Source organism: Strix aluco, chromosome 19 (genome assembly GCF_031877795.1).
Source record: "Strix aluco isolate bStrAlu1 chromosome 19, bStrAlu1.hap1, whole genome shotgun sequence".
Classification (NCBI taxonomy): domain Eukaryota; kingdom Metazoa; phylum Chordata; class Aves; order Strigiformes; family Strigidae; genus Strix; species Strix aluco.
Window position 1 is genome coordinate 7,033,499 of NC_133949.1, and position 25,805 is coordinate 7,059,303.

The window sequence follows — 25,805 nt, forward strand, 5'->3', positions numbered from 1 at the left end:
CCACCAAGATCCTTGCTGGTCTCAAAAAAAAAAATATTTTCAGGTGCTGAGACACTAAAGAATTGTTGAGCTAAAAGAACGGTGACAGAGTGACCTGCTGGTTTCTTATGCTTCAGTTTCGTCACTGTCAGAAGGGATTCAGGATTAAATGCTTACCTACAAACTAGGCATCCTTGCAAATGTTATCTCAGATCTGAAGAATTAAAAAAAATGGTCTCCTTCCTTTTTGCCCACTAGCACAGGTGAAAAAAAAAATTATCACTCCTTGTGCTGAGAGTACCTCTAGACCTCCTGCTCACTCCTCTGTACAGCCAAGTTCAGATACAGTCTGCATCAAACTGTGCTGCTGATGGAGCAACACTAAAGGTCCTCAACTGCTCTTTGCTTCCTTTAAGTGAAATATCCCCTCCATAAGCCTTCACAGCATTCCCTAAAATGTTTGCAAAACATTCTGACAAAAGAAGAATTACTTAAAATGCCTAGAAAGCAGCACTGGAAAGAGCCTGGGACTGACACGACAAAGAGCTCAAGTAATCTCTTCGCGTACGTTAAGCTAAACGTTAACCATGAAGAGTTCCCAAACCTCAAGTTTAAAGTTGTGAAGCACAAAGAACTGGAGCAAAAAAATGGAATAAATATAGAAACGTAATTCTTATACAAAATGCTGAGCAGTGTAGCTCAACCCAACAAAAGGGAAAGTCACCAGCTTACCTCTAAGCACACCTGTCGTCTCATTGGCCTCAATGGGATTATTCATGCCTTTACCTCAAAGTGTAAACTTAAGCACTGCTCTGCTGGGGATCACAGTGCCTTGCAGGATCATGTCCTACCTACAGCAGAGCTCAGGAATGCTTGGGCATTTTTTTAACATTAAATACCACATTTTACTATTTATTATTTATTTCCATTTTAGCTAGGAAATGCACATTCTGTCATTTTCAATATTTTGGTAATATTAACAAATAAACCAAGTTTTTCTCTCCCCATTAGGGACAAAGTGATCTTGAATTAGAAAAAAATAAATAGGATTTTCTTCTCCACTTTAAAATAATTTGTCTTTGTAAATAGGTTAGTTTTGTCTACAAAATTTTATAAATCTCATCCTTCCAGAAATGGAAATATTTGGCTAAGGTTCAATACTTGATAAAAACTGCAAGTGGAAGTGGACAATTTTAAGGTTTTTCCTTCTCACAAATGATGGCTTTTTGCTGCTTTTTCTTGGAGCTTCCTATCTTTGTTTAAATTTAGCCTTCTGAACAGAAACTGACCATTTTTTTTTCAAATAAGGGAAAAATCTTCAACATACCAGAATCCTCATTTGGTTCCGTTTTCACTTGAATAGGAGGACAGCTACAAAAATAAACAAATCAAGCATATTGACATTATAAGAAAGAAATACCCATTTCTGGAAAATTCCTCAAGCTTTACAGGTTGTCAAATAAAAAAAAAAAAAAAAAAAAAAAAATCATCAATCTCCCACTACTTTTTTCCAATTAGGAATACAAAAGTAAAAAACCCTGCATCTTGACTTATCTGATTTATCTCAAGGGAATTGCAGGAATCTCCTATCCCTACATTTTTGGGATATACACAATATTCAAAGCATGTTTACCATTTAATGAGAAGCAAACTCAGAAGCACAGAAAACTGATCCCTGTTTTCACATTAAGCAATTTTTGATTTATTCCGGATATAACCTCTTCATTTGCTAACAAAAAAATTATTTTAGTTTTTCTAATTGAGGAGAGGAAAGGAAGCAACATTACATCTGTTCCCCATCTCTGCCGTATTATAAAACACGACAAACTTATCCCTGACTGACAGACTGTGAATTAAGAACACTCATTGGGCTAATTAAACCGAGGGGAAACTTTGCCATCTGTTTAATTTGTAACAGTTTCCCCACAAAGAATAATCAAAAGAACGAGAAAATTCAGCTTCATGCTTTTTATAATCCCAGGCAAGTAAAATTATCCAAAGGTCAGCTGGACAGAAAAAGCACGTTAAAATAAACTATACGAAAATACAGAGTTGATACAAAAAAACTACATTATTTTAAATTCACCTTCCACCTGGAGGTAGAATTGAATGTGAAGGATCTGTCATATGAGCTCCTGAAAGTTAAAAGACAATATTTGAATTTCCTGTACTCCATTTACCTTAAATACAAATTGAAAATGTAACACTGGTTTCATGAAGCAAAAACCTTTTCACATTTTACAAGCATATTTTATTTTCTGTATTCACAGATACGACGGAAAGATCTCAAACTGATCTATTAATCTCTAAAACAACAACAATATAAAACGGCTTCAAATGTACATTTCACCAGGCTTCTCATTGCTCTCTTTCATAACGTTAAGTAAAAATCTTGGGAAACAAAGTTAAACAAACCATTCACCTGAAGTCTGGTAAAAGAAAACAGTTTTACAGAGATTCTGCTTAGTACTAAATTACAGCTAGACACAAATAGATTATGTTTTCAGAATGTCATTTACCACACTGAAAACCTGCATTGCATTTTCAATACAAATATCACCAGAATCTCTGTAATTTCCCCACTCTCTTAAGTCTTCTTACTGGGCACAGGCAACACATTTCTAGTTTTACTAATCTAGCATCAACTTCTGGCTGTTTCACTGAGAAAGTGAAACTTTTCTGTTTTGACTACATTCCTATGCAGATTGCTTCCTTCTCTTCATAAAATAAATCCTCACATACACTAATTCTGCAAGTAAAGCAACATGATCCCATAAAAGAAACAGGAGAAGGGACTTCTTCTAAGCTAGAAGTGAATCTTTGTGGAGTTTTAAAAAGCTCACTAGCTCAGATTTTTTAATATATAGAGGCTTTCATAGGAACTAGATCACCTAGCCACTTCAGAAGATTAAATCAATTTTTTTAATGAGATGTAAATGCCAAAATCAGCTATGTATTGGAACACAGAGCACTGCAAAGTCTTGGCATCTTCTAAAAATGTAATGCGGTCCTTCATCAGCTCACTTCCCCTTTCCCTGGGATACTAACCAATTCACATTAAATTTAAAGTCAGTAAAAGGATGAAAAATGCAATAGAACAAATCTTATCTCTAATTAGTTGCTCCTGGCAGAACGCATAAAGGAAAAGGTTATAGTTCCATAAGTAAGGCAACTCACAATCTAGGAATTTCTGCACAGTTTGCCACTTTATCCACATGACCAAATCTTGTACCTATATTGCTAGTTAAACTAAAATTCTGATCTGTTTCTGAATAAGTAACAACTTACCTAGGTGTTTCTTTGGCTCTAGGAAAGGCCTGTGTGGAAGTACGGGAAGAAAAACACATAGCTTTAGCAAAGACATCATTACTTACTACATTAAAGAAAAAGCACTTTAAAAGTGTCTGTTTAAAAGACACATGCTGCAATCTATTTAACTAAAAATTACAATTAATTGTACTTAATTGAAGTAGATAGACCAGCCCAACAGAGAGCGAACAACCTTTTGATGATAAATGAGATCCCTGACTTGTTTTCCAAAATCCATTTCAGTGTTGAAACATCATAATTTGCTGGATGTTTAAATGCAAGTCCTTCAGGCAGGCCCTGCACTACCACAGCAGACTGGTCCCTCTGAATCTTCTCATACGGCACAGGTACCACTGTTGACTTTCCTAAAGCTTTACCTAGGAAAAAAAACCCAAAAGATTGTTTTGAGATCAAGAACGCTCAAGTTAGCAAAAGGATGAGTTTGTCATGAATCTTTTTACTTTGGAGAGGACTGGAGCGAAAGCAAGGTGCAGATGCAAATCTCTACAGGAAACCAAGCAGTGCTTGCATTAACGTGCACTGGAACGCACTGAGATACAGAGGCTTTCTTGAAAGAAAACTAAATGGGCTGTGCAATAACCTCAAACCACATCCCACAAAACACATCAAGAAGAAAACTATCCAATATATGTCTATGTTTTTAGAATCGGCTACTAAAAGTTAAACTTACCACCTTAAGCGCAGTATGGTTGGAAGGCTAAGATCATGCAGTACTTTCCTCCCAACTGGAATAAAAATTTAGAAATCCAGAACAGCTGTTTAGAAGACTTTAAAGCACCCACCATAGCAAAAGCAGAAAAAGTCCTCCACAGATTTTCTGAGAGCTTCCAGTTCCACAATATCCACTGTCAGTCTGTTTACAGATGGCATAGTCTTTGTTTTCTGCAGTTCTGAAGCCTTCTCCTCTTCTGTAACACCTAGCAGTTATTTATAAAAATAAGACAAAAATAAAATAGTAAGTTATTAAAACTCCCAGCACCTAGTCTCTCCAGTTTAGACTACAGACACTTGGGAAGGATTCCTGCCAGAAAATCATAAGAACTATTTGCCTTAGAAGCAAATGCACTTATCTGTGTACATGAGCAATGAGTAAATTTAAATTTACACCAAAATTATTATATCCTCCTTACAACCTTTGCAAATACCACTCTCTGAGGTATAGGAGTGATGAATTAAGACACATCCAAGCAGGCTTTTTTTGGCATGAAGATGTAGAAAACACTCTTAATCTCAGGAGAGGATGATACAGGAGAAATAAAATGCAAAACTGCTAAGAAAAGAAGGACCAAGACAGTCACCAGGGAAAAAGTAAAATGCCCGTGTGCAGGGTCCCATAGCTCCCTAGTGCTATGCATGCTTACGCAGCGGTTATGTTATATCCTGCTTTGTTTATGCTGTATGTGCTCAGCTGAACTTTCTATAGAAGGGATCTGACTTTTGCCACAACAGCTCCTATATCTTTCCAAAGACATTTTAAGTACACAAGATCTCTTATTGCAGAATGGGAGTTGCAAACAAGCCATCATCATGCAGACCAGAGAAGATTTCAGCCCTACACCTGGTTCTAGTCTCTGAGCAAAAGTCATTGCAAAAGGCACAAGGGAATAACACCGCTTTCAATATTAAAAAGCAAATGGAAGTGATTGTTTTAGGTGGAAGCCTTCCTTTCTTATCGTTCAGTTCTTGCAGAGATTTGCTGAGAATTACCCAGCAAAAATAGGGGAAAACACCAGAGATATTCTGCATATGTGTTGTGGTTTAACGGCAGCCACTGAGCAGCACGCAGCCACTCGCTCACTCCTCCCTGCTCCCAGCAGGATGGGGAGAATCAGAAAAAAAAGTAAAACTCATGGGTTAAGAACAGTTTAATAACTAAAATAACAATAGAAATATAATAATAGTAATGAAAAAGAATATAACAAAAAGAGAGAAATAAAACCCCAGAAAAGACAAGTGGTGCACAATGTAATGGCTCACCACCCCCCGACCGAAGTCCGAGCAGCAATCCACTCCTCCCAGCCACCCCCCCCCAGTTTATACACTGGGCATGAAGTTCTACGGTATGAAATAGCTCTCTGGCTAGTTGGGGTCAGCTGTCCTGGCCATGCTCCTTCCCAGCTTCTTGTGGCCCTCCTTGCTGGCAGAGCATGGGAAACTGAAAAAAATCCTTAATTTAGGATAAGTGCCACTGAGCCACACAGCCGTGTGTTACCAACATTATTCTTACACCAAATCCAAAACACAGCACTGTATCAGCTACTAGGAAGAAAACTAACTCAATCCCAGCCAAAACCAGGACAATATGAAAGAGAAAGCAAGGGAGCAAGCACAGCGGTAAATCCAAAACACTGCGATTTGCATTACCTGTACTGATGGCATTGTAATTCTATGCTAATACAAGAAAACAAACATCAGTTTGAACAACTGATTACAAATGGGTTGTGGAATGAGCTGAAGCAGCAATGCTTTTAGTGAAAACATATTTATCATCTTAAAAACTCGTATCTTCATTTAAAAGAGAATCAGATCATATGTCTGTTTTGTGCCCTGGAAACCCACCTCCACACAACATTTAGCTCTCCAGCTCTTCAGGCCTGAAACTTTTACTTTCTCTGCAATATGACAGGGCCTTCCATAACACAAAAAATAATGCAAAAGTGGAATATATATACACCTTTATACCATTATACTGTTTATACCTATATACCGTTATATACCTTTAACACAGGTGTTTAATTAATGACAGCTTATAAGCTTTGCCTGCAGATTCTGGGATAAGAGACATCAGTTTCCATTTATAGCTACATGCAATGTCACTTTTTGGGTGGGTTTTTTTCCACGTAAGCGACTGATTCACTGAAAACGCCTTTACTGACAGTAGCTTCTCAAAAGCATACCCACACTTTCTAAAAATAAGCAAAACAAAAATAAGATGATGACACTGCTCACTTCCCATTAAAATGAAAAGCAGACAAAGAGACATGGAAAATTTCCTTCTTAACCATAAGAGAAACCCTTATTGTTTTTTATTAAATGATTTTTATCCATTTTCTTAAGATCATGTTATGCATCTGCCTTCCTAATCTCTCCCACATCTGTTGACCAATTTCAATCAAATCTGACAAGCAAGATCAAGTCTCAAACACAGTAAGATTTATAAGAGCTCTACACAACCTAGGAGCCATTTATCTCCTCCTGGCAGCACTGACAGACACATCTCCACTTGTTGGAGGTTACACAACTTACAGGTTCCCTCGAAGCCCTCGCCACAATTACACAGAGGGATCCAGGCTATATTTGGGAGGGGATGCCTGGGACATATGGAACAAGACCTGGTGGGGAAGAGGAATGGGGGCCTGTATTTACAGGGTAAATGGCTCAGGAAGGGTGAGGAATGGTTATATGGTAAAACAGCTGGGACTACAGTTCTACACAGCTGGGACTGCAGGATTAGTCCAGTTACTCTGCAAAAACTGTTCTAGATTCAGCAGGATTACAATGAACCAACTCCTAACAATCTTCATTTTGCACTGAGAGTCCACATATGGTTGAGTGTCTCTTATCCTCTTGTACTATCCAGGTGTTCTGGTTATTCAGAACACCCTTCCCTCTTACCCATCCTGATCAGCAGCAGACTGGGTCTGACAGTCCAGCCTACCACTTGGCTGGAAGAGGAATCTCCCAGCTGTCACCACCCTTATAAAATGGATATACTATAAAATGAATAGGCTGCTTTAAAGTAAAAAAAAAAGCCCTCTTACAAAAATTTTTATGACAGAACAAAAAAATGGAATACTTGATCAAATTTTGATTTGGCAATTTTTTATTGTTGCATGGCAGCAATTAGATAGCTACACCCTGACCTCTGTATGGGCAGACACTATAGCTTCCTGCCTTAAATAGATGCTGTTATAAATTGATGAAGAGAGTTACAGCTCAGCAGTGTTACACAACACTTATTCTGAAGGTCCAGTAAAGCACAGTCTGAATGCAGCAAACCAAAATAGGCTATAAAGCGTGTCTGTCTTCAAAGCACCTGACTCGGAGGTAAGGGGAAAGCTGCTGTTTGGAGGAAGCAGGCTGCGTTTCTCCTGCGGAGCAGAGCACGCCCCGCCAGGTCACGCTGCAGACAAGTGACAAACCCAGCACTGTCCACATCTCACCGAAGAAACAAAAATTAAGCTTTAGCAAACAATTTACTTAACTGAAATTTCCTCAAAATGTGACCTGAAGATGAGATGCTACACAAACAACAACAGAGAAAAGCTGGTAGAATTCAGTATCTGAAGCTGATGGAGCTCAACACTCCTCTTGCAAAAGAGCTGTCAGTCACACAGTACATAAAGCATCTCACAACATCAGAAGGTTTTTAATCAGGTGGTTTTTAATCCCCCAGGTAGAGAAAGCCAAGAAGTGATTATAAAAGTAGGAATGTCACTCCTGCGCAGACACTCCGAGAGGCAACTTAAGGGCAACGATTATTTTGTGCCAGCACTCATGCACATATATTTTATCATTTATGCTTAAGGAAAATTACTCTGAAAATTACTCTGAGCAATGGAAGAGGGAAAGTAAATGCATGTGTGGCTAAAAGCATTTTACTTTGTTTTACAGTGCATCCACCCAGTTCACCTGTGAGTTTAAGGCCATCCAGTTTTACAGTTCAGGAAATTGGACAATAACCTCAAATTAAAGAAAAATCATTTTATGATTATCAAAGGATCACTTAAACCACAAACAAAGCAAATCACCTGAGGCAGAATTAGGAGCCAGGGAATTTCAAAAAGTTGGCTAGCTACAGTAATTTTCTGTTTGTGACTCTGAGGGAACAAGATGGGTGGTCTCCACTGAAATGTGACTGAACTTTCCTAGGAAGTTTTTTAAACTAGCTGTTAGCTTCATACCCCTTAATTGGGCCAGGGAGAGACAGAACATGAAAGGTTTCTGACAAACAAAATAAGCAACCTAGCTCTAATAAGGCTGTAAGAGGCCAGTTACCCAAATCTGAAATAAACCCAGAAAAATAGCACAGAGCTCTGAGCTAGGCAGGGCATGGCTAAAGCTAAAGGTATTGGAAAGAAAAGGCATTCGGGCTGGCACACAACCTGCAAGAGTCTCTGTCCCCGACACATCTATGCAGCCAGAGAAGACGACAATGAAAGCAAAGGAAGCACCCCTGAGGGAGGGAGGCAGAAAGTGATCTTATAAAACTCTTGAAAAATAACTTGGGTCTAACTGTGTAACAGAAGTTTAGAAAATGCATTTTTCTTTTCATTTTAAGAACTTGGGAAGAGGGGTAAACTGCCTTGTAAAACAAGGGAAATAGCCAGTAAAACTTAAGCAAAACAGATTAATTCACACTTAAAACCATGCAAAAGGGCTTGCAAAGGAGACCACAGGGAAGGCATGGCTACGCAGGGCAGGCCATCACCCACTTCATGTAAAGCCCTTTTACCAGTCTGGGAAGTTGGGGAAAAAAGAAGGAAGAAGACTAGTACAAAAGACAAGGTAAAGCTAAAAGATAGGAGAATTATTTCCATGTCAGATTTTGGCTTTTAATGTAGAGTTCAGCTAATGAACACATATTAATATGTGAGAAATATGCAACATGGGACAGCTCAAAAACTACATTATTTGCATTTCAAAAGGTTAGGCTGAAGGGGACTGTAAGCTGAACCACTTAAGTTAGCTCAAATGGAAACAGCAATGGCAAAAAAAAGCAGCTCAAAGCAAGAAAGACAGGGATGATTGCTTTGAATTTTGTTTTTATTACTTGCCACTGCAACTGTTTGGTGAGTGCTAGGAATGTTATCTTTAACCTAATTCCTAAGCACGTGATTTGTTAGGAATAAACTGATCAAGTCTTTAAGGGTAGATGCTTTAACTCACAGCTACATTCTGCAAATACAAAATAGAAAGTGATTGAAACTTAAATCAAAATAGCTCTTGGGGATTCCAAGAATGGACACAGTTCAGTTAATTCATCAAGCAGTTACAACCGCAACAGAAAAACTCCCCCAAAAACTAGAGGTGGGGCAGAAACAGATGCAAAATATGAACTAGTGCTTCCAATAAACACAGTACGATGTAAATACTTCAAGAGACTGAGAAAGCAGAAGCCCAGAGTGCTGCAGGCAGCCACAATGTATGTAGCAGTGTCCTAGCTTTCCAGCAGGAACATCTGAAGCTTCATGCTTTTCATTAAATAAACAAAGATATCCTATAAGCTTTAGCAATCAGGGTACTGCAGACATCTTTGTAGCATTCTACGGAGATGGGGACCCCCACAACTAACCCACAGTGCAAAGTATTTAGTCATACAAAGGCCTGGGCACAAATGCAGAAGACCATCGTGCACAGAGAGCTGCAGAACAGGAAAGGAGATACACAAGAGGAAGCCAGCAGTTACCATGCCACAATTCTCCCAAGCAGAAAGGATCACAAAACTGCTCCCTGATTAACCCCAGGCAGGGCCGGCCAGGTTAGCATTAACACATCACTAAACAGGCACGATGCAATCTGGTTCATGTAATGTAAAATGGACAAGGGAACACTCACATGATCCCTTCCACTAGCAGAGATGCCAGGTCTTCACTCCCAAGTGACAGACATGGTAGGAGTAAATACATCATGTTTGCCAGCGCAACCAGTCTGGGAAGTGGTGATGCTACAGTCAGTGTGGCCAGGAGCAGCCATCTATCTCTTCTGGTCTTACAATTTGGAGAAGTGCAAGCTATTCCAAGCCATCCGCTGCAAGAAGGGATGTAAAAACTCAGGAACACAACCGAGAGCCACAGCTGAGTAAGTTCCCATTAGAAGTGACTGGGAAGAGCTTGTTCCAGCAGATACTGAAACAGAATAAGCATTTAGCAGAGGCTGTATTACAGAGGCCCCTCCCAAATAGCTGGAAGGAACTCTGGCATGAAAAAAGAGGTTGAGAGTTACAGAAGTGTAAACCAGCTCTGGCTTGGCAATAGGAGAGCATCCTGACAGTCACAGCTTTAAAAAGCAACATGTTTTTTTCTTGGATTCTGTAAAGTGTACTCATTTTGAAGTGCACTGAAAGACCAAAGCTAAAGCAGGAATCATAGATACAGCCCCTCATTTGCATTTAAAATTGGTAACAGATTACTGATGGCATACATGCAACTCCATGAGTGTTTTGTCAAGATTAATCCTTTGTCTGGCTCTTACTGTTTTTCTTTCATTTACTATTTATGTCTACGATTTAATGACTCCTTTCTCTTCCAAAATATTCTGTACCTTCAGGAGCAGCAAAAGCCACAGAAGTCTCAGCTGGCCACATAATAGTTTAGGGCCAAAGAAAATGACTGTGGGAAACCAGTTTCCACACTGGCACATCATCATCAAAAAGAACTGGTATTTTTAAACTAGCTGCATTAGTGTCAAGGGATTAGCCTCTGAGCAACATAAAAAGATGTCAGCTAGTTACAGAATGGTATTTTCACTGTAATAGCATAGCACATAATCAGAGACAAAGATGATGATGAAGATTGTCCTTTAGATATTATAACGAGGACAAACACACAATCAATTGCAGTTAGGCCCACTAATAACCTCTGTTATTAGAGTAATCCTAAAAAGGTATTAGGCTGCTTCCATACAGGTCAGGGAATTTGGTCTGTACTCAGTTTCAAGTCTGAGACATTCTGCTTTAGAGCTGAAAAGCTGAACACCCTGTTTAGATACTGCTTCTGAATTATTACAGGCATGACAAGTAAGATATACAGAATATAATCAGAGGTAATCACAATAGTAAGGAAGAAGCAAGTCAACTGTATTAATACGTTATTTACATCATTACTGGAGCATCCAAATAAAGTACCATAAAAGGACTACGTCCAGATCAGCAGTACAGTACACACACTAACTAGCAAGCTGCAGTATCAGGGGTTATATCTCAGCAGATTTAATCAAAGATATTTTAAAGCACAAGTCTAAAATTAACCCAGAGCTACTGAGTTAATAAAAATATTCACATTACTGTAGCTTGACTCCCACCTATCATCTTCTAAACACAAGCTCTGTGCATGATGCTCTCAGGCTTGCAATATCACAGTCTGTTCAGCATTGCTTATAGTGAAATACACAGACAGAATCAAACATGTAAATAGCTTCATCCATTAGAAAAATTAAAGAAAGCAGCAAGACATGCAATCAGAGCTTCAGCATGTTTATACCAATACGCTATACACTTTACTGAACTTTGGTTAAAAAAAATACTGAAGTCATGTATTTCTACATCATGCTTTTTGGACATAGTCACCTTCAAAGAGAACACAGTTCAAGACAAAAATACTGATTTATGAGCTATTTAGATGCCTAGAGGTAGATGTCACAGAGATTTTCAGAAGCTTTGCTCTAGATTTTTAGGTACCTCAGTTGCTTTGTAGATCTGGCCCTGTTACTAGCATTGCTTTTATTATTGCCAATATTAGAACTAATTGCACACCTGTGGTGATGCAATGGAGAATACTAACATTTTTTTAAACCTCAACTGCAAGAGAAGTATTGACTATTTTATTTCACAAAATACTAGCTAGGCTGAAAAAACGTATTAGGCAATTTGGAGCGCGTGCACCTCTTGTCAGTAAGAAACAGTGTAAGGCAGATAATGACAGGCAAACAAACAAAAGACGCTGCTGCCTTCAAACAGTCGGACTTTAGGGTTGTGGTGTCCATATGCACTCTTCCATAGGGGATGACTCCAGCCAGTGCCACAAATTCCTCTGTAGGAAAGTCCTCATGCGAACAGCAACCACAGAGCTCGTATTCACTGCTGGTGAGATCTCTTGAAGTGAGCAAAGCCATCACTTCTGATGACAGCGTATCCAGTGTTCAGATCACCTTCCAGCTGTCCAGGATCTCCGCACGGTGTACGTGATACCATCAAACAGCCCCCATCCCAGGCACAGCGCACTGTGTTCACTGACAGCACTTCTGCTGTGCTGCAGTATCACAGCTAGAGATACAAAACACTCTCTTGGAACATCTGGGTAGCTTCATCCTGGGCAGTCATATTTTAAACATTAACATTTAATGTAAGGAAAAACTAGTTCTGTCACTCAGAGAACTGCAAGAGTAAGATTTCATGAGGAAAATCCCTAGAAACAGATCAAAATTCTGCCACTGAAGGGAACGCAGAAAGCAAAGAAAGAAGTGAGTTGCACCTCTTTGGCATAGCTGGGAAGATGCTGCCTGGAAAACAAGGTCTAGGCAGTAACAGATTTGCCTTAATCCCACACAGGCATCCTCCAGCCTGTGGGGACACACAGCCAGGGATGAAGTAGACTGATGCTCTCCAGTGTAGGTGTGATGTACAGACTGACTACTCAGAATCCCACTTGCACATCCTTAAAGACCAAAGGATTGCTCTACAATCTTCTCGTGCATTTGAAACCTTCTTAGATATTAAGCTAAAAAGCTCATTCTCCAGAGAATTCCTGCACAGTGAACAGCAGCTTCTGTGGAAGCCAAAACCTGAAGTGAGGACAGTCACTGCATAGCTGTAATTACAGGTATGGAGTAGGAAGCTGGCAGCTACCATAGCAAGACACTAGACATGGTGTAACTTCACCCAGAGATGGAGAGTAGTCTCGCTAAACTATACAGACAGGCTACTACAAGCCCAGAAATGCCAATGTCAGGGATTCAGATGGAAATTACAGCAGGCCGAAGTAGTCCAACAGTGACCAATCTAGTTAGAGACTTGTCCAGTTTTGAGTTTGTTTTGTTTTTTAAACCAGTAAGATCTAGCCTTTCAGGTTTCTGGGTTTGTTTGTTTTTTTCCATCCCCCCTGTAAACTGCTGAAGCATTAGAGAGTCAAAGAGATAAGGGAGTACAACGTCAGAAAAGAATTCTCCAGAAAACCTGATACTTCTATTTGCTCGAAGGCCAGAAGGATTCAATGAGAGAGAAGCCCAGCCACAGATCTTCAAGCAGGTCCACAGTAACCTAGTTTATGGGAAGAGTCATTTTACTTGATGGATGATATCCAAAAGGGAACAGTAATCCACACACCAAAAATACTGAAGAGTCAAAGCTGAGCAATCCTTCCCATAAGATCTTTGGAGCATCATGTGCCATTCATTCACCACAAGCAAGAGGAACAGCTGTGCCCATTAAAAACACTCACGTTCTGAGCATTCTTGAAGCTACAAGGGCTTCTTGCAATCTGTGGCTGGATGGACATGGAGGTACAGGTAAGAGGAGTGAAAGACGCTGGGCCAAAGTCTCTAGCAGGACTCGAAGCCAAACTCTGGCCCACACCAGATGCATTGTTAAGATCAGCATGGAAACCCGAGGCCACCTGAATGAAAAAAAAAGGTTCCTAAAAATAAAGGGCCTATCATCCAAGATGAACAGTCTACAGATGTAAGATGGCCTCATCTCAGGCAAGTGAGCTCAGAGCCCTGGCACCAAAGGAAAAAGCAGCATGACTGGGAGAGCTGACAAAGTTGCAGAACTAGCAAGATTATGCTTCTGTGTGACCTACATACCGATGGTGCAACAGCCGGTACCAGTGGAAACGCTAGTAGAGGCAACCAGGATTCTTGGAGAACAATCAGCAACTTGGCAGATGGGATGGAACACATAGTGCTGGGTAAATCTTTTTCAAAGTCCAGAGCAGGTGACCAAAAAGGTGTTTCTGAGTCAGGGAGCTCTTCTGAAAGTTCACTTCTGACAGGCAAATACAACCTGGGGATGAGGCCTCTTCTGGCTTTTTGTTTGTGTGTTTTATAAACTACCTCCAGCTCCATTCAAGTGAGAATGAATTCCACAGAGCTGATATCAAACCCTGACCAAACCTCAAGGGAAACTGCCAAGATCAAAGATGAATACGTGAAGGGAACAGCATTCTTGAGACACCCCAGGAATAAGTCTTCTGTTCAAGATGGCTGATAACCCACAACTCCGCAGCAATCCAGAGAGCAAGGAGCCACTTCACCTTGCCAAGGCCATCCAAGAGGAACTAGGGACCACGCAATACACTTCAGCAGGGAACAGCAGCTAAAACAAAGAGGTACTGGCAGGGCAAGATGTATATGATCTTGACTGCTTACAGTGCACAAGCATCCATGCTTGTCCATATTCTGAATATGTGTAGGCACTCGAAGAATATACTTTTTTTTATGTACAATTTAAACTTACACAGGCTTAGAATAACAGACACTGCAGGTTACCTAAGTTACCTGTTATGCTTACAAGCACATGCAGTCCTACATTGATCGAAACATACCATTTCACTGTAACATCAGGCTCACAGCCATCTTAATTAAGCACAGTTCAGAGGAATATATTATCTGACTTGACTTTAAATAATTAATGCCTGTTGACTGGTTCCTCAACACTCACTACACAACCCATACTAACATTAAAAAAGCATTGCTATAATTTGTTTCTAACGCATTTTCTTACGGCAACAAGGTACATGAGATATGCACAGGGCTCCTCCTTCCCCTGCAGTTAGGTGTTAGGGAACCCACGTGGGTGAAAGTCGTTATGAATGAAAGCCACAGGAAACCAAACTCCAGTGCTGCTTTCACTGAACCGCTGTTATTTTTATCAGCCTATACTGCTAGAAAGTGTACATGCTACTTTCTTCACAAACCTTATATTTCATCAATTTAACCCACTAAATTATACTTATTCCTAAAAATAAGCAGCAGGTTTAAAACCTCCAAATTCCTAAAACTCTTCATATTTACTCAAACTATACAGAGGAGCTGTGGGAAAAGTGGAAGTAAAGACTGAAGACACATGCTGGCTTGTCACAACAGTCAGACATAACCAGAGGAATGCTTAGTAACTACACTTCTGTTTCCATACTTAAAGAAAAATTAAGAGACCCACACAAGTGGAGAGGTAGTTCTCAATATTGTCAGCACCATGTGCTCCAAAGACTGATATCACAGCTGAATTTTAAAAGGTTTAATTCTAACAGCAATGTAAGAATCTCTTGGGAGCCTTTATTAATCATAAAGGAACGAAAAGGGCCCAACTCTAACTTATTAAAAATACACAGAACTGTGGCCTTCCTGGATTTTTCCAAAACACCTACTACAGTTGCAACTAACGTTGTCTATTGCTAGCTTTCATATTTAACTGAAGAAACAAGGTGCTAGGGGAAAAGAACTGTTGCCTCCACAGGTCTAAGTTTTAGATCAAAAGATACTACACTATAAACTTTGTCAAGACTTCAAAGTTGTCAAAGGCAGTGATGGAATCATCACCGCCAGGAATATGTAATGCTATTCTTAAAAGCTGATGTTCTGAAGTCAAGTTTTCTGGAATTATCAACATCTTTGTCAGCAACAGGAGAGAACTACCCCCAGCATCAAAACTCCCCAGAAAGTATGGGGGATATGCACTTAGTGAAACCATGAAAGCAGTGACTGAGGTTAGTTGGCTTTATTCACACAGATCTTGCACCACGATGTTCTGCAAGAATCATAAGGAAAACACTGTTTTCAAAGTGGATATTGTTTAATCTCGTCAGCCTGACAGAACAAAACCACTATCATCTTGTAAAACACCTTGTAAAACACCTTGTAACTGGAATAAAGCAAAGGAGCAGGATTATCAGAACTAATGTTAGATTAAAACAACTGCACGTATCTACAGAAACCACGTCTGATACAGTCAAACACAAGCACGGATGAGAAGCCAGTGCTTCCCACAGTACAGAACCAGAAATACAGACCTAGCCAGGGAGATCAAACATCAAATCCCAGTTGTTTCAGACTCCCTACCAATGGATGTGCCCAGTATATCAGGGACCATGATACCACTGTACTGGCAATAAAACAAAGGACCTCAGGGAAGCACTTTAAGAAACAACAACAAGAAAAGTCAGGTGAAAAACTAAACTCCCCCCATTATTCAGCTCGTTTTCATAAATACCAGTATCAGACGACTGCTCCTGTAAAAGATAAAAAAGGAACTGATTCATCCTATACTTGATTCCTCATTGACGTTGTAATTCTGCATTTTGGTATCAGTTATCTGTTAAAATGCAACATTGTGGTGACTTTCCTTACAATAGATATGCACACAGAAAGTCCCTGTCCAAGCGATTAGGACAGTGGCAAAAATCCAGACCCCCACCACGAACAAATGACCAGGAGAATTTTAGCTAGCAGCAAAAGCATTTTTAGGAGCAAATGTTCCTGCTACAGATTAAACATAGTTGCTTTCCAAGCAGTATTTAATTAGTCAAGCCAGAACATTTTACAGCTGTTGCTTTTAAACTCTCCACACACACTGATTCTTCTCTCATACCTCTCCTCTTGATCTCCATCTTCTCCCTTTCCCTAGGCAGGCAAATGTACATTTTGTTACTGATTAAGCGGTGTTCATCAACACTTTCCTAAATGAGCATATCAATGCTCCCCCAAAGAGTCACTGAATCTTTTGAAACCAAACTCTTAGAACTACTGTCCTGTACTCAGTGGATCATATTTTGTGAACACAAAAGTGCTACTGTTTTACCATAAAAATGAAATTAAACCCAAACCACACTCTGGATGTACTTAAGAGTACAAAAGTAATGCAGATGTAGTTTTAAGTCATTATGGTATAGATATATATTTCTGTCTACTTATGACAGAATATTATATGTGATATTAAAAAGCTACATAAAAAAACAGTATCTTGTCAAAAATGTGCATCTGCTTTAATAAGGCATGAAGTGATCTGAAGACCAGGACCATCGGAGCTGACAGAAGTAGTCCACTACCTGTTCAATGTCCCGCCCAGCCTTTACAAGTGGGAAAAAAAAAAAAAAAGACTTGGAGGAGGGGATACAAAGAAAACCTAACATGCACTAGGAAATGTTTTGTGAGGGTGGACAGTCTAATACTTCTTATTGTACTAGTTTTTCACATTATCTAAGAAAAAATGAACATTTCCAGCCACAGTTGAAATAACACTCCAAACAATACCACTGTTACTGATCATTTTTATGTTCTTAAGCAGCTGGTTTTGCCATAGCCAATGTAACTATAGCCTGTAGCCATGATATTAAGAATTTTGCTCCCCAAAGTTGTTAGTAGTATGCAATACACATTAAGTAGCTTGTGAAATACAAAAAAATACAATGTTGAAACTTACAGTACTTAACAAAATCCTTCTGAAAATCTTTCCTAGAATTGACGAAGGCTCTTCCTCTCTCAGTTCCAACTACAAACACATCTGTGTCATATACAGCAATACAGGCAACTTCTGCCTTGGACTTGGCAAGTTCTTTACACTAAAAAGAAAAAACAAAAAGCTTTTATTACCATAGTTAAGAGTACAGTTAATAGAAATGTATGTGGTATTATGTAAAACAGTTATTACTTCTGCTGCCAGCATCCACCCTTCAAAAGGTACTGCGAGTAACATAACATCAGCCATTAGCAAAGAATAATTTAAACATCTGGAGTGCTTTTCACCAGGAACCTTAAAAGCACTGTAGATGCGTTAGTGAAATTAAGGCCTTGTCTAGACTCAGAGATTGCCCTGTTTTTAATTAAAATGATTTATGACATCAATCCATGTGAAATTATCACTTCCCTGTTAGATAATCATACTGAGTGTCTTACTCCAACTTTCAGCAGAGCATACAGGAGTTTTGTTCATTCACAGCACACTTATCACACATCATGTTCTGTTCAAAAAGGTGTGGTTGCAAGCAGAAAGGCTGCCTGCAGTCTGCCCTGTCCTGTCTGCTGTGCTCAGGTGAATTCCTCCTTCCTGTGAACACCTACGTGTGTTCTGCTGGGAGAAATTTCTCACAAAGTAGTAAGGCAGGAAGCCTACAGTTCAAGGAAAGAGCAAAGATACTAAGAAAATTAGTGAGATCATCAAAAAGTGATCACAAAGAGTCGATTTTTCCTAGGAACTCAGAAGATCAGAGTTTGCTGCAACCTATAAAAACACCAACTGCAGCATGAGAGGAAAAAGTGACACAAAGCCTTTAGAACCAAATACACCCATCGGGAAAAGAGGCTTGTAATCAATTCTTTTATAATCATCCCATTCAAAGCTTCATTGACAAAAAGAAAAATTTTTGGTCTTGCTTATCATTTAAGAAAACAATTTTAAGGAGCCAAATCTTTGACAGTGCCTCAACTTTAAGGAAACGTGACAGACATTTCCACTCACAGCCCTGGCCAACCTTAAGCCCCACCACACAATGATTAAATAACTTCTACAAAACAGGTGATATGCCAACTTAAAAAAAAGAAGTATTTCCTGAACAAGTTTTGTTGAATTGGTACAGCAGCTGAGGACAAGGCATTAGCCTCCAAACTGTTTCTTCACTCTATATTACAGATGACAAAGACCAGAACATACTCTTGCCTTTCAACCACACTCTACCTGAGCAATCAAGAAATATTTCCCATTTGTTTATTTAACAAAATTTTTAAAACAACCACACCACAACAAGAAACAAAATGATTAAGACAACTGTTAGTACGATTTTCCACAAGCAAACAGAGTTACAGTTGGTTGGACAGCAGGCAATAAGGTAACAATAAAACATTACAGCTTTCCTGCTCCCCAGCAGGAGGCAATGTGTAGGTGTAATCCTGCACATGCCAAGGCAGAGTATTGATGCAGCTGCTTAACGTCTCTACTAACCATTGACTCAAGTGCTGACATGAGGAATGTAACCACCATCCTTCTTTCAGAGCAGTCCTCATCACGGATGGACGTTGCTGGTGTGGTAGTTTGGGCCATTTTCCTGCTATAAAATGAAATTAAAAAACGTGTTCAGATACGCACAGCAGCACAAGAAAACAAAAACCTCTCCCATGCAAGAAAAAAAAATATCCCAAAACACACCCCACCACACACATACACAGTCAAGTAAATATACAGGTAAATTAACAGGAGGAAGTGTTCACTCTTTCATGCTTCCTGCTGTTTCTTCTAAAGCTGAAGCTAAACACTCAAAAGTTAAAATGTTGTGCCATGACTAGACCACAAACCCTTTGATTCTAGAAAGACGCGTATTAATTGGTTAGCTGAATTTACATCAATTTTCCTTTATAAGCATGTTTGCAACTCCAGCAGTCTAGATAAATACAGCAAAAAAACCCACTGGCATTAACGTACAGAAAAAAAATAGCAAATTATAGTTACGACACAAGTATTAGAACAATCCTTCCTGTAATTATCATGGCCTAGCTCAAAACAAACCACCACCACCACCCTGCCCCAAAATCATGGCCTCAGAGACTACAGTATCAATAACCAGAATGTGACATTTTTATTCACATATTCTTCAGCTGTAGGATTAACTCCAAAGCTAAGTAGTCCCAATTAAGGTGCTAAAATTAAAAACTGAATTTCAGTAGTGACACAAAAAAGAGATTTAAACCTATTTTCTGTATGTCATTCAGGAGACTTTCAACTTTAAGACATAAGTAATAATCAGAACTTGTTTATGCTTCTGCTGGCAGAACTGTCTATACAAGCATGAATATATCGAGAATGAAGTTTCAGCAGCTGCTAAGAGCACATTTTTCTATCGGAGCACTGCAACTTGTTATGTTTACACATATCTAAAGCAATAACCTGACATGCCTGGAGGAGGAGAGAACTGGTAGAGATTTAGCTGTTACAACTCCATGTGCAAGTCTTGAGAAAAATCACCACAAAAGTCAAGATAGCTCAGATAAACGAGACATTTCATAATAGCTTGATGAGACAGCTTGCTGCTCCTGTAGAACCTGGACACATGATGTGGCTCAAGTTTCCAAAGGTGACATGCATCCTATTAGGTGCACAGACAGGTCAGGGCAGCACAAGTAACCATTGCATGTGATAATACATGCTTACATTGCAAAAAATGGCACAGTGTTGTTCTTTTTGTAGGATTTAGAGCACTTCAGACTACAAACTGGAGGGGGGGGCAGGGGGAAGCTAGCGATACTGCAAGCTCACAACAGCCATCCAGCAGCCTTCTGGCTCTGCAGACACAGGCCAGCAAGGTTTAAACAGCTTTAAAACCATGTTATAGATAAACTGGCAGTTGCATAGTCAGCAGCTGCTCGACATGCAGATAATGAGAGGTTTGAACACCAGCACCTGCTACACTGAGGAGTAGGCAAACAGGTCCTTTGTCAGGTCCGGAAAAGGAGCTAAACTGCAAGAATGAATATAAGGGATAACAGCTGTTGAACGATGTTGATTGCTTCAGTGACCCAAGAGAGGGTCAGCTGGAGATGGGGAGGCAGAGGCTGATGGGGTTATCCTCCAGAGGAAGAGGGGCATCTTATTGTTTGTGGAATATCAGAGGGAAAAGGGAGATTTTGATGTGATAAATTAATCTTCACTGAGCCATGATTTTTGATACCCAATAGTTTCCAAGCTCATCTTTGGAACTCCCTTAGGGCTGGGATGCTGACAGTGATTTTAAACATGATAGCTTTTGGACTTTTTAAAACAGTATCTTAACAATCCAATATTAAAGATTAAATAGAACATAACTGCACATTTCCCCTTTCTCCCATGTCTACTCACTGTCTGATGCAGTTGTTCTGCATCAGTTCAACACCTCCCAAGCTAGCAGTGGCATGAACATATGCACTTACCCCATTCTATGTGGGGGGGAAAAAAAAAAAAAAAAAAAAAAAAAAATCACACTGTGTCAAAACAAGAGTAAACTTATTTTCTACTTTGCAGAGGTACCTTGTCCAGAAAACAGACCAAGGAAATTCTAGCGATTATTTAAAGGCTGTGGATGCACAAGCACATCAGAGAAGTGCCAGCTCAGGCTGTCTCCCCCATGCAGAATTGTTCCTGTCCCTGGAAGGTGGTTTCTGATCCACAGATACACAGTCAAGTCAGGGAGCTGGTCCAGGGAACGGGGAGGAGAAGTGCTCCACTGGACTGGGTCCCAGTTTGATTCACTGTACAGCCCCACAGTTGTCCTGGCTCAGAGAGGACAGCACACCCTAAGCTACCTTGCTGCTGTACATGAGGCCACAGCCTCCGTATCTTGGAGTCACATTTGGATCTTCTAATAACATTTGGAAGAGTCTTCCTAAAGTATAAAGTCATAGTGCCTTGTATTTTTAGGATACCCATTGTTTAATCAGTTTGTTTGGTGCCAGATCAGTGTTTAATGTAGATTTAAGAGACATCCTGTTGCACCATGACAGCGCAAGAATATTTTTTCCTAACCACTTTACAGCAAGTCTCATGTGAAAGATTTTTTTTTCCCCCCACATTTTGCCAGTTTCTCCCTTTCAAACAACAGTTTTCTCCACTATCCTTATCTATACCACTGGGACAGTGTTTATTATTAGAAAGAGTAGGCTATGGTTCAGTAGATATAATGAACCTGGCTGCCTTTCCAAGATCCACCCCTTAGAAAGCGTGTGAGAACACCATTGCCCAATGTAACTTCCCAGTGCAAAGCCTTGAATAAAAGTGTAACACCTTATCCCTTACCAAAGTGCTACACAAAAAGGCCAATTTAAAAACCATCCTTTCAACAATTACAAGCTGGCCAACAGAATACCACTTATGACACGTCTATTCATCTTAATCACATATTGCTAAAGAAGAACTTCCAGACCAGTTACTATTAGTTATAATTGCCTATAAATCCTTCAGTTTAACAGCGCCAAGATGAGCCTTTGCCTAAGTAAAGGCTTGTAACAATGAACAAAGCCTCACAAAACACACTGGTAGAGTAGCAAAGATGTAGCATTTAGCCATTCCTGCCTGTGGTTTAACCCCAGCTGGCAACTAAGCCCCACAGAGCTGCTCTCTCACTCCTCCCCAGTGGAATGTGGGTGAGAATCGGAAGGGAGAAAACTTGTGGGTTGAGATAAAGACAGTTTAATAGGTAAAGCAAAAGGCATGCACACAGGCAAATCAAACCAAGGAATTCACTCCCCACTTCCCATGGGCAGGCAGGTGCTCAGCCATCCCCAGGACAGCGGGGCTCCCTCACGCCTAACGGTGACTTGGGCAGACAAACGCCATCGCTCCGAACGTCTCCCCTTCCTCCTTCCCCAGCTTTCCATGCCGAGCGTGACGCCCTACGGCCTGGGATATCCCTTTGGGCAGTTGGGGTCAGCTGTCCCGGCTGTGTCCCCTCCCGACTCCTTGTGCACCCCCAGCCCCTCGCGGGTGGGGTGGGGTGAGAGGCAGGAAAGGCCTTGGCTCTGTGTAAGCCCTGCTCAGCGATAACTAAAACATCCCTCTGTTATCAACACTGCTTCCAGCACAAATCCAAAACAGAGCCCTATACTAGCTACTATGAAGAAAATTAACTCTGTCCCAGCCAAAACCAGCATGCTTCCTGATGAGAAGGTCACCACGATATAGAGCTGAAAAACCCTCAGGGTTTTCCTTTTACAGGGAGAAAACCAAAGACCAAAACCAGTAGCTTTTCAGGAAGCCAAATCAAACCAACACGTATCTCACTCTGCCTGTTTCTTGCTGGGTTCTACTTTTAGACCCCAAAAATAGAAATACTCAAGGCAAGAGAGAACAAAACCACAAGACAAAGTTACTTTCCATCTTCCCTGGCAAACATGCCAATAAACCCACTAGTAACGGATACTCTCTCTAGTAGTTGCTTGTCAGACACACAAAAAGAAAAAAAAAAACAACCCCCATTAAGCTTTATGAAGAAAAACTGTTATTTAAGCATATAAAGAATACATATGGAAAATTAGGGGGGGAAAAAAGAAATATGCGTTTTAGAGACTTAATAAACAATAGCAACACTGTTTTACCCTTCACCAGATGTAATGCAAGCGGGTGTTCCCAAAATGGTACACCTATCCGTTGCCTGCTACTCTCCAGAAAAGTAGCTGTGGATGCCAAAGCACACTTCTCTCCACTAACCCCTCACCTAGCATTGCAAACACTAAAACAAATCCTGCCACACTAACAGAAAAGAACATAACTCCCAAGAACCCCAAAATACAGCTGGTTGGGGGGGTTGTGTGAGCTCACCCTTACACACCACTGAAGATTTGCTGCTCCCTAGGGAAAAGAAGTCCAGCTACTGCTAGATTGCCATGGGCCACTTCTGATATTTGGGGGAAAAAAGTTATTCTAGCAGAGTACAAAAGCACACATTTCATTACAAAGCTGGAACAATTAGGAACACAACTAAATATACCACTAAAAAAGAAGTCTAACGAAGCTAGACTGCTTCTTGGCTGTTGCAGCTTTCACCCCTTGGCTTCTTTGTCTTCTAGGCCAAGACACAATTTCAGCATATTTAACTCTGTCCAAATATTGGCCTTCTGACAAAGGACACAAGTTGGTTCTTCCCAAACTGTACAGATTAATACTCACAAGCTGTTAAGCGCAAATGAATATTTTTAAACAAATCTTGGCTAAAAATCTGTTATGTTTTCATACAATTTGGTTCAGTGATCCCATATTTCAGAAGAAGTCTGATGGCTCTTAGCTAACCTAGCATAGAAACTCTGTTGGTATGCAAACCTACCACCACCATTTTTTCTGATTTTCTGTAACACATCTACCCTAGCCTCAGCGCACACAGCGTTAGGAGATTCTCACCTTCACCCTCCAGCATCTGTTCACAGCTGACCTACGCTAAACCCCGTAAGGATGATCTATTTTCCTTGTTAATGACATGCCATTGATCATCTTAAAAATCATACAAATAGTCTACAAGTGACAATTTTCAGCTCCTTCCAACCACTAGACTGTTCATGCATAGCAGAAACACAACAAGCTTAACAGCAAGGGTGCTCAGAGTGTGAGACACCCCCATCTTCATATACACACAATCATGTTTTGAAAGGAAGTATTTTCACCAGCCATAGCCCAAAAGAAATAGAAGCAAAGAATCTGGGAGTTCCTTCACAAAAACATTGCCAGCTTCTTCTGCATGTGGATTATTAATCAATTTGGATGAGCAACATCCATGCTACCTCTGTGGAGGACGAGCCTGTTCTGAACCACAAACACTGCTGGACCAGACCAAGCAAAAGCAGCTCCAGATGTTCAGAGCCAGCTCAATCCAAAGCAAAGAGGCAGAGGCAAGCCTGGCAGGTTTAAACTCTGCTTACAGCCTACACCAAAAACAAGAGGGTGAAGCTTCCCAACATCAGAACAGGAAGGAGAGACAATATGGAGATACCAGAGGGCATTTAGTCGACTCAAACCCATCTGGGTTTATCTCTTCCGGCTTACTGTCAGCTCTTAAAGACTCTTGGAGGTACAAACCTGGACTCACTGGATTGAGAGCAGTCATGTACATATGCATGGTCAGCTCTTAGCTAAGACTGAATCCAGGCTGTTAACCACCCCTAAAAATGAATTAAAATAACTCTCAAGGACAGCAGAGTAGCTCTGAAGAAGCCTTAACGTACCAGGGAGGCTCTGTCCTGCTCTTCCCTCCACACATACTCCCTGAGGTCTCTCTTTTTCCTTTTTCCCCAGCCTCTTATCTGGAGCAGCAGAGCAGCTGATTCAGGAAAAGTGGACATCACAATTAAAGCCAACCTTCTTGCTACTTTGCTCACTAACAATTAAGCATGTTTATCTCTCTAACCTTAAGCTGTATCGCTTTCTAGTCCAAGACACCAGGAATACAGACATGGCGCTCACTGGTTTCACCCAAGGAGCAGGTTCCCTGCTCTTGTCATTCACACCCGACACCTTTACAAGCGCAGCAACAGTGACCCATTAAACATGGCAGCTGGGACATTCGCTGTCACCATTTCAATCCAACTCCCGCCACAGGGATTTAACTCACAGCAGCAGAATCCACAAGATTGAGAGTTTTACATTAGAGCTTAACCCCACCAAAACACACCAGCAACGCTACGGCCCCCCATGCCACACTAATTAATGAGACAATTCGCAGAATCACGCCACTCAGAAATACGATCTCGCTGTAAACCAACACACTGCCCCCAATCCCTACTGTAGTGCTCACTGATTTAAGCTTTCATTTTTTTTCTCCGAGGGCAGCCGAGCAGAAGGTCAGCAACCAAAGGCAGACGGGAAAGAGAACAAGGACCCCCTAACAAACAAAGCTCCGAGGGGAAACACCTGGTGCTCAGCACACCTGATAGCACCCAGACAGCAGAGTCACACAGAACCAGCAGCATTTTGCTGGGGATGGGGGGGGCACAGTTCATTACACAGCTGTGAGACCCCCTTAAAGCCAGTAATAATTAGTTCCCCTTTTTCTAGGTACTTTTATGATACTCAGCACCATATGATGGCTTTTTAGTCAGCCTAGATGGCAACTACCTCTGCTACTCTTAAAGAACCATTAAAAAAAGTAAAACACAATTCCAGGAACTGTTATTTTAAAAGTACCTCAAATTTCTCTCATTCAAAAGTCTGCATGTTTGCAAAGAGATATTTAAATTTGATTTTCACTACTTCTAAAGATTCTAATATAGACCAACATACAATCACAAAATTTTAGATAAAATGAAGATACAGTATCGAACTATATACCTCACAAGGC

General features: G+C 40.4%; 1 protein-coding gene across 7 annotated transcripts in view; it reads right to left on the minus strand.

The window, feature by feature from the left end:
• The window catches only part of GTF2I (general transcription factor IIi), a 78,415-nt gene that overhangs the window by 47,973 nt on the left and 4,637 nt on the right, over window positions 1–25,805 (minus strand). For 6 of the 7 annotated variants that reach the window (XM_074845607.1, XM_074845611.1, XM_074845605.1 and 3 more), the window contains 7 exons: window positions 18,959–19,064; window positions 17,444–17,582; window positions 4,092–4,226; window positions 3,482–3,665; window positions 3,268–3,296; window positions 2,066–2,114; window positions 1,307–1,350 (listed from right to left, as the gene is read on the minus strand). In XM_074845607.1, coding sequence (XP_074701708.1) covers window positions 1,307–1,350; window positions 2,066–2,114; window positions 3,268–3,296; window positions 3,482–3,665; window positions 4,092–4,226; window positions 17,444–17,582; window positions 18,959–19,057 — 679 coding nt within the window. In that variant the 5' untranslated portion in view covers window positions 19,058–19,064. Of the gene's footprint in view, window positions 1–1,306; window positions 1,351–2,065; window positions 2,115–3,267; window positions 3,297–3,481; window positions 3,666–4,091; window positions 4,227–9,867; window positions 10,029–17,443; window positions 17,583–18,958; window positions 19,065–25,805 lie in introns of those variants that run through there. The other variant, XM_074845612.1, reaches the window with a different exon arrangement.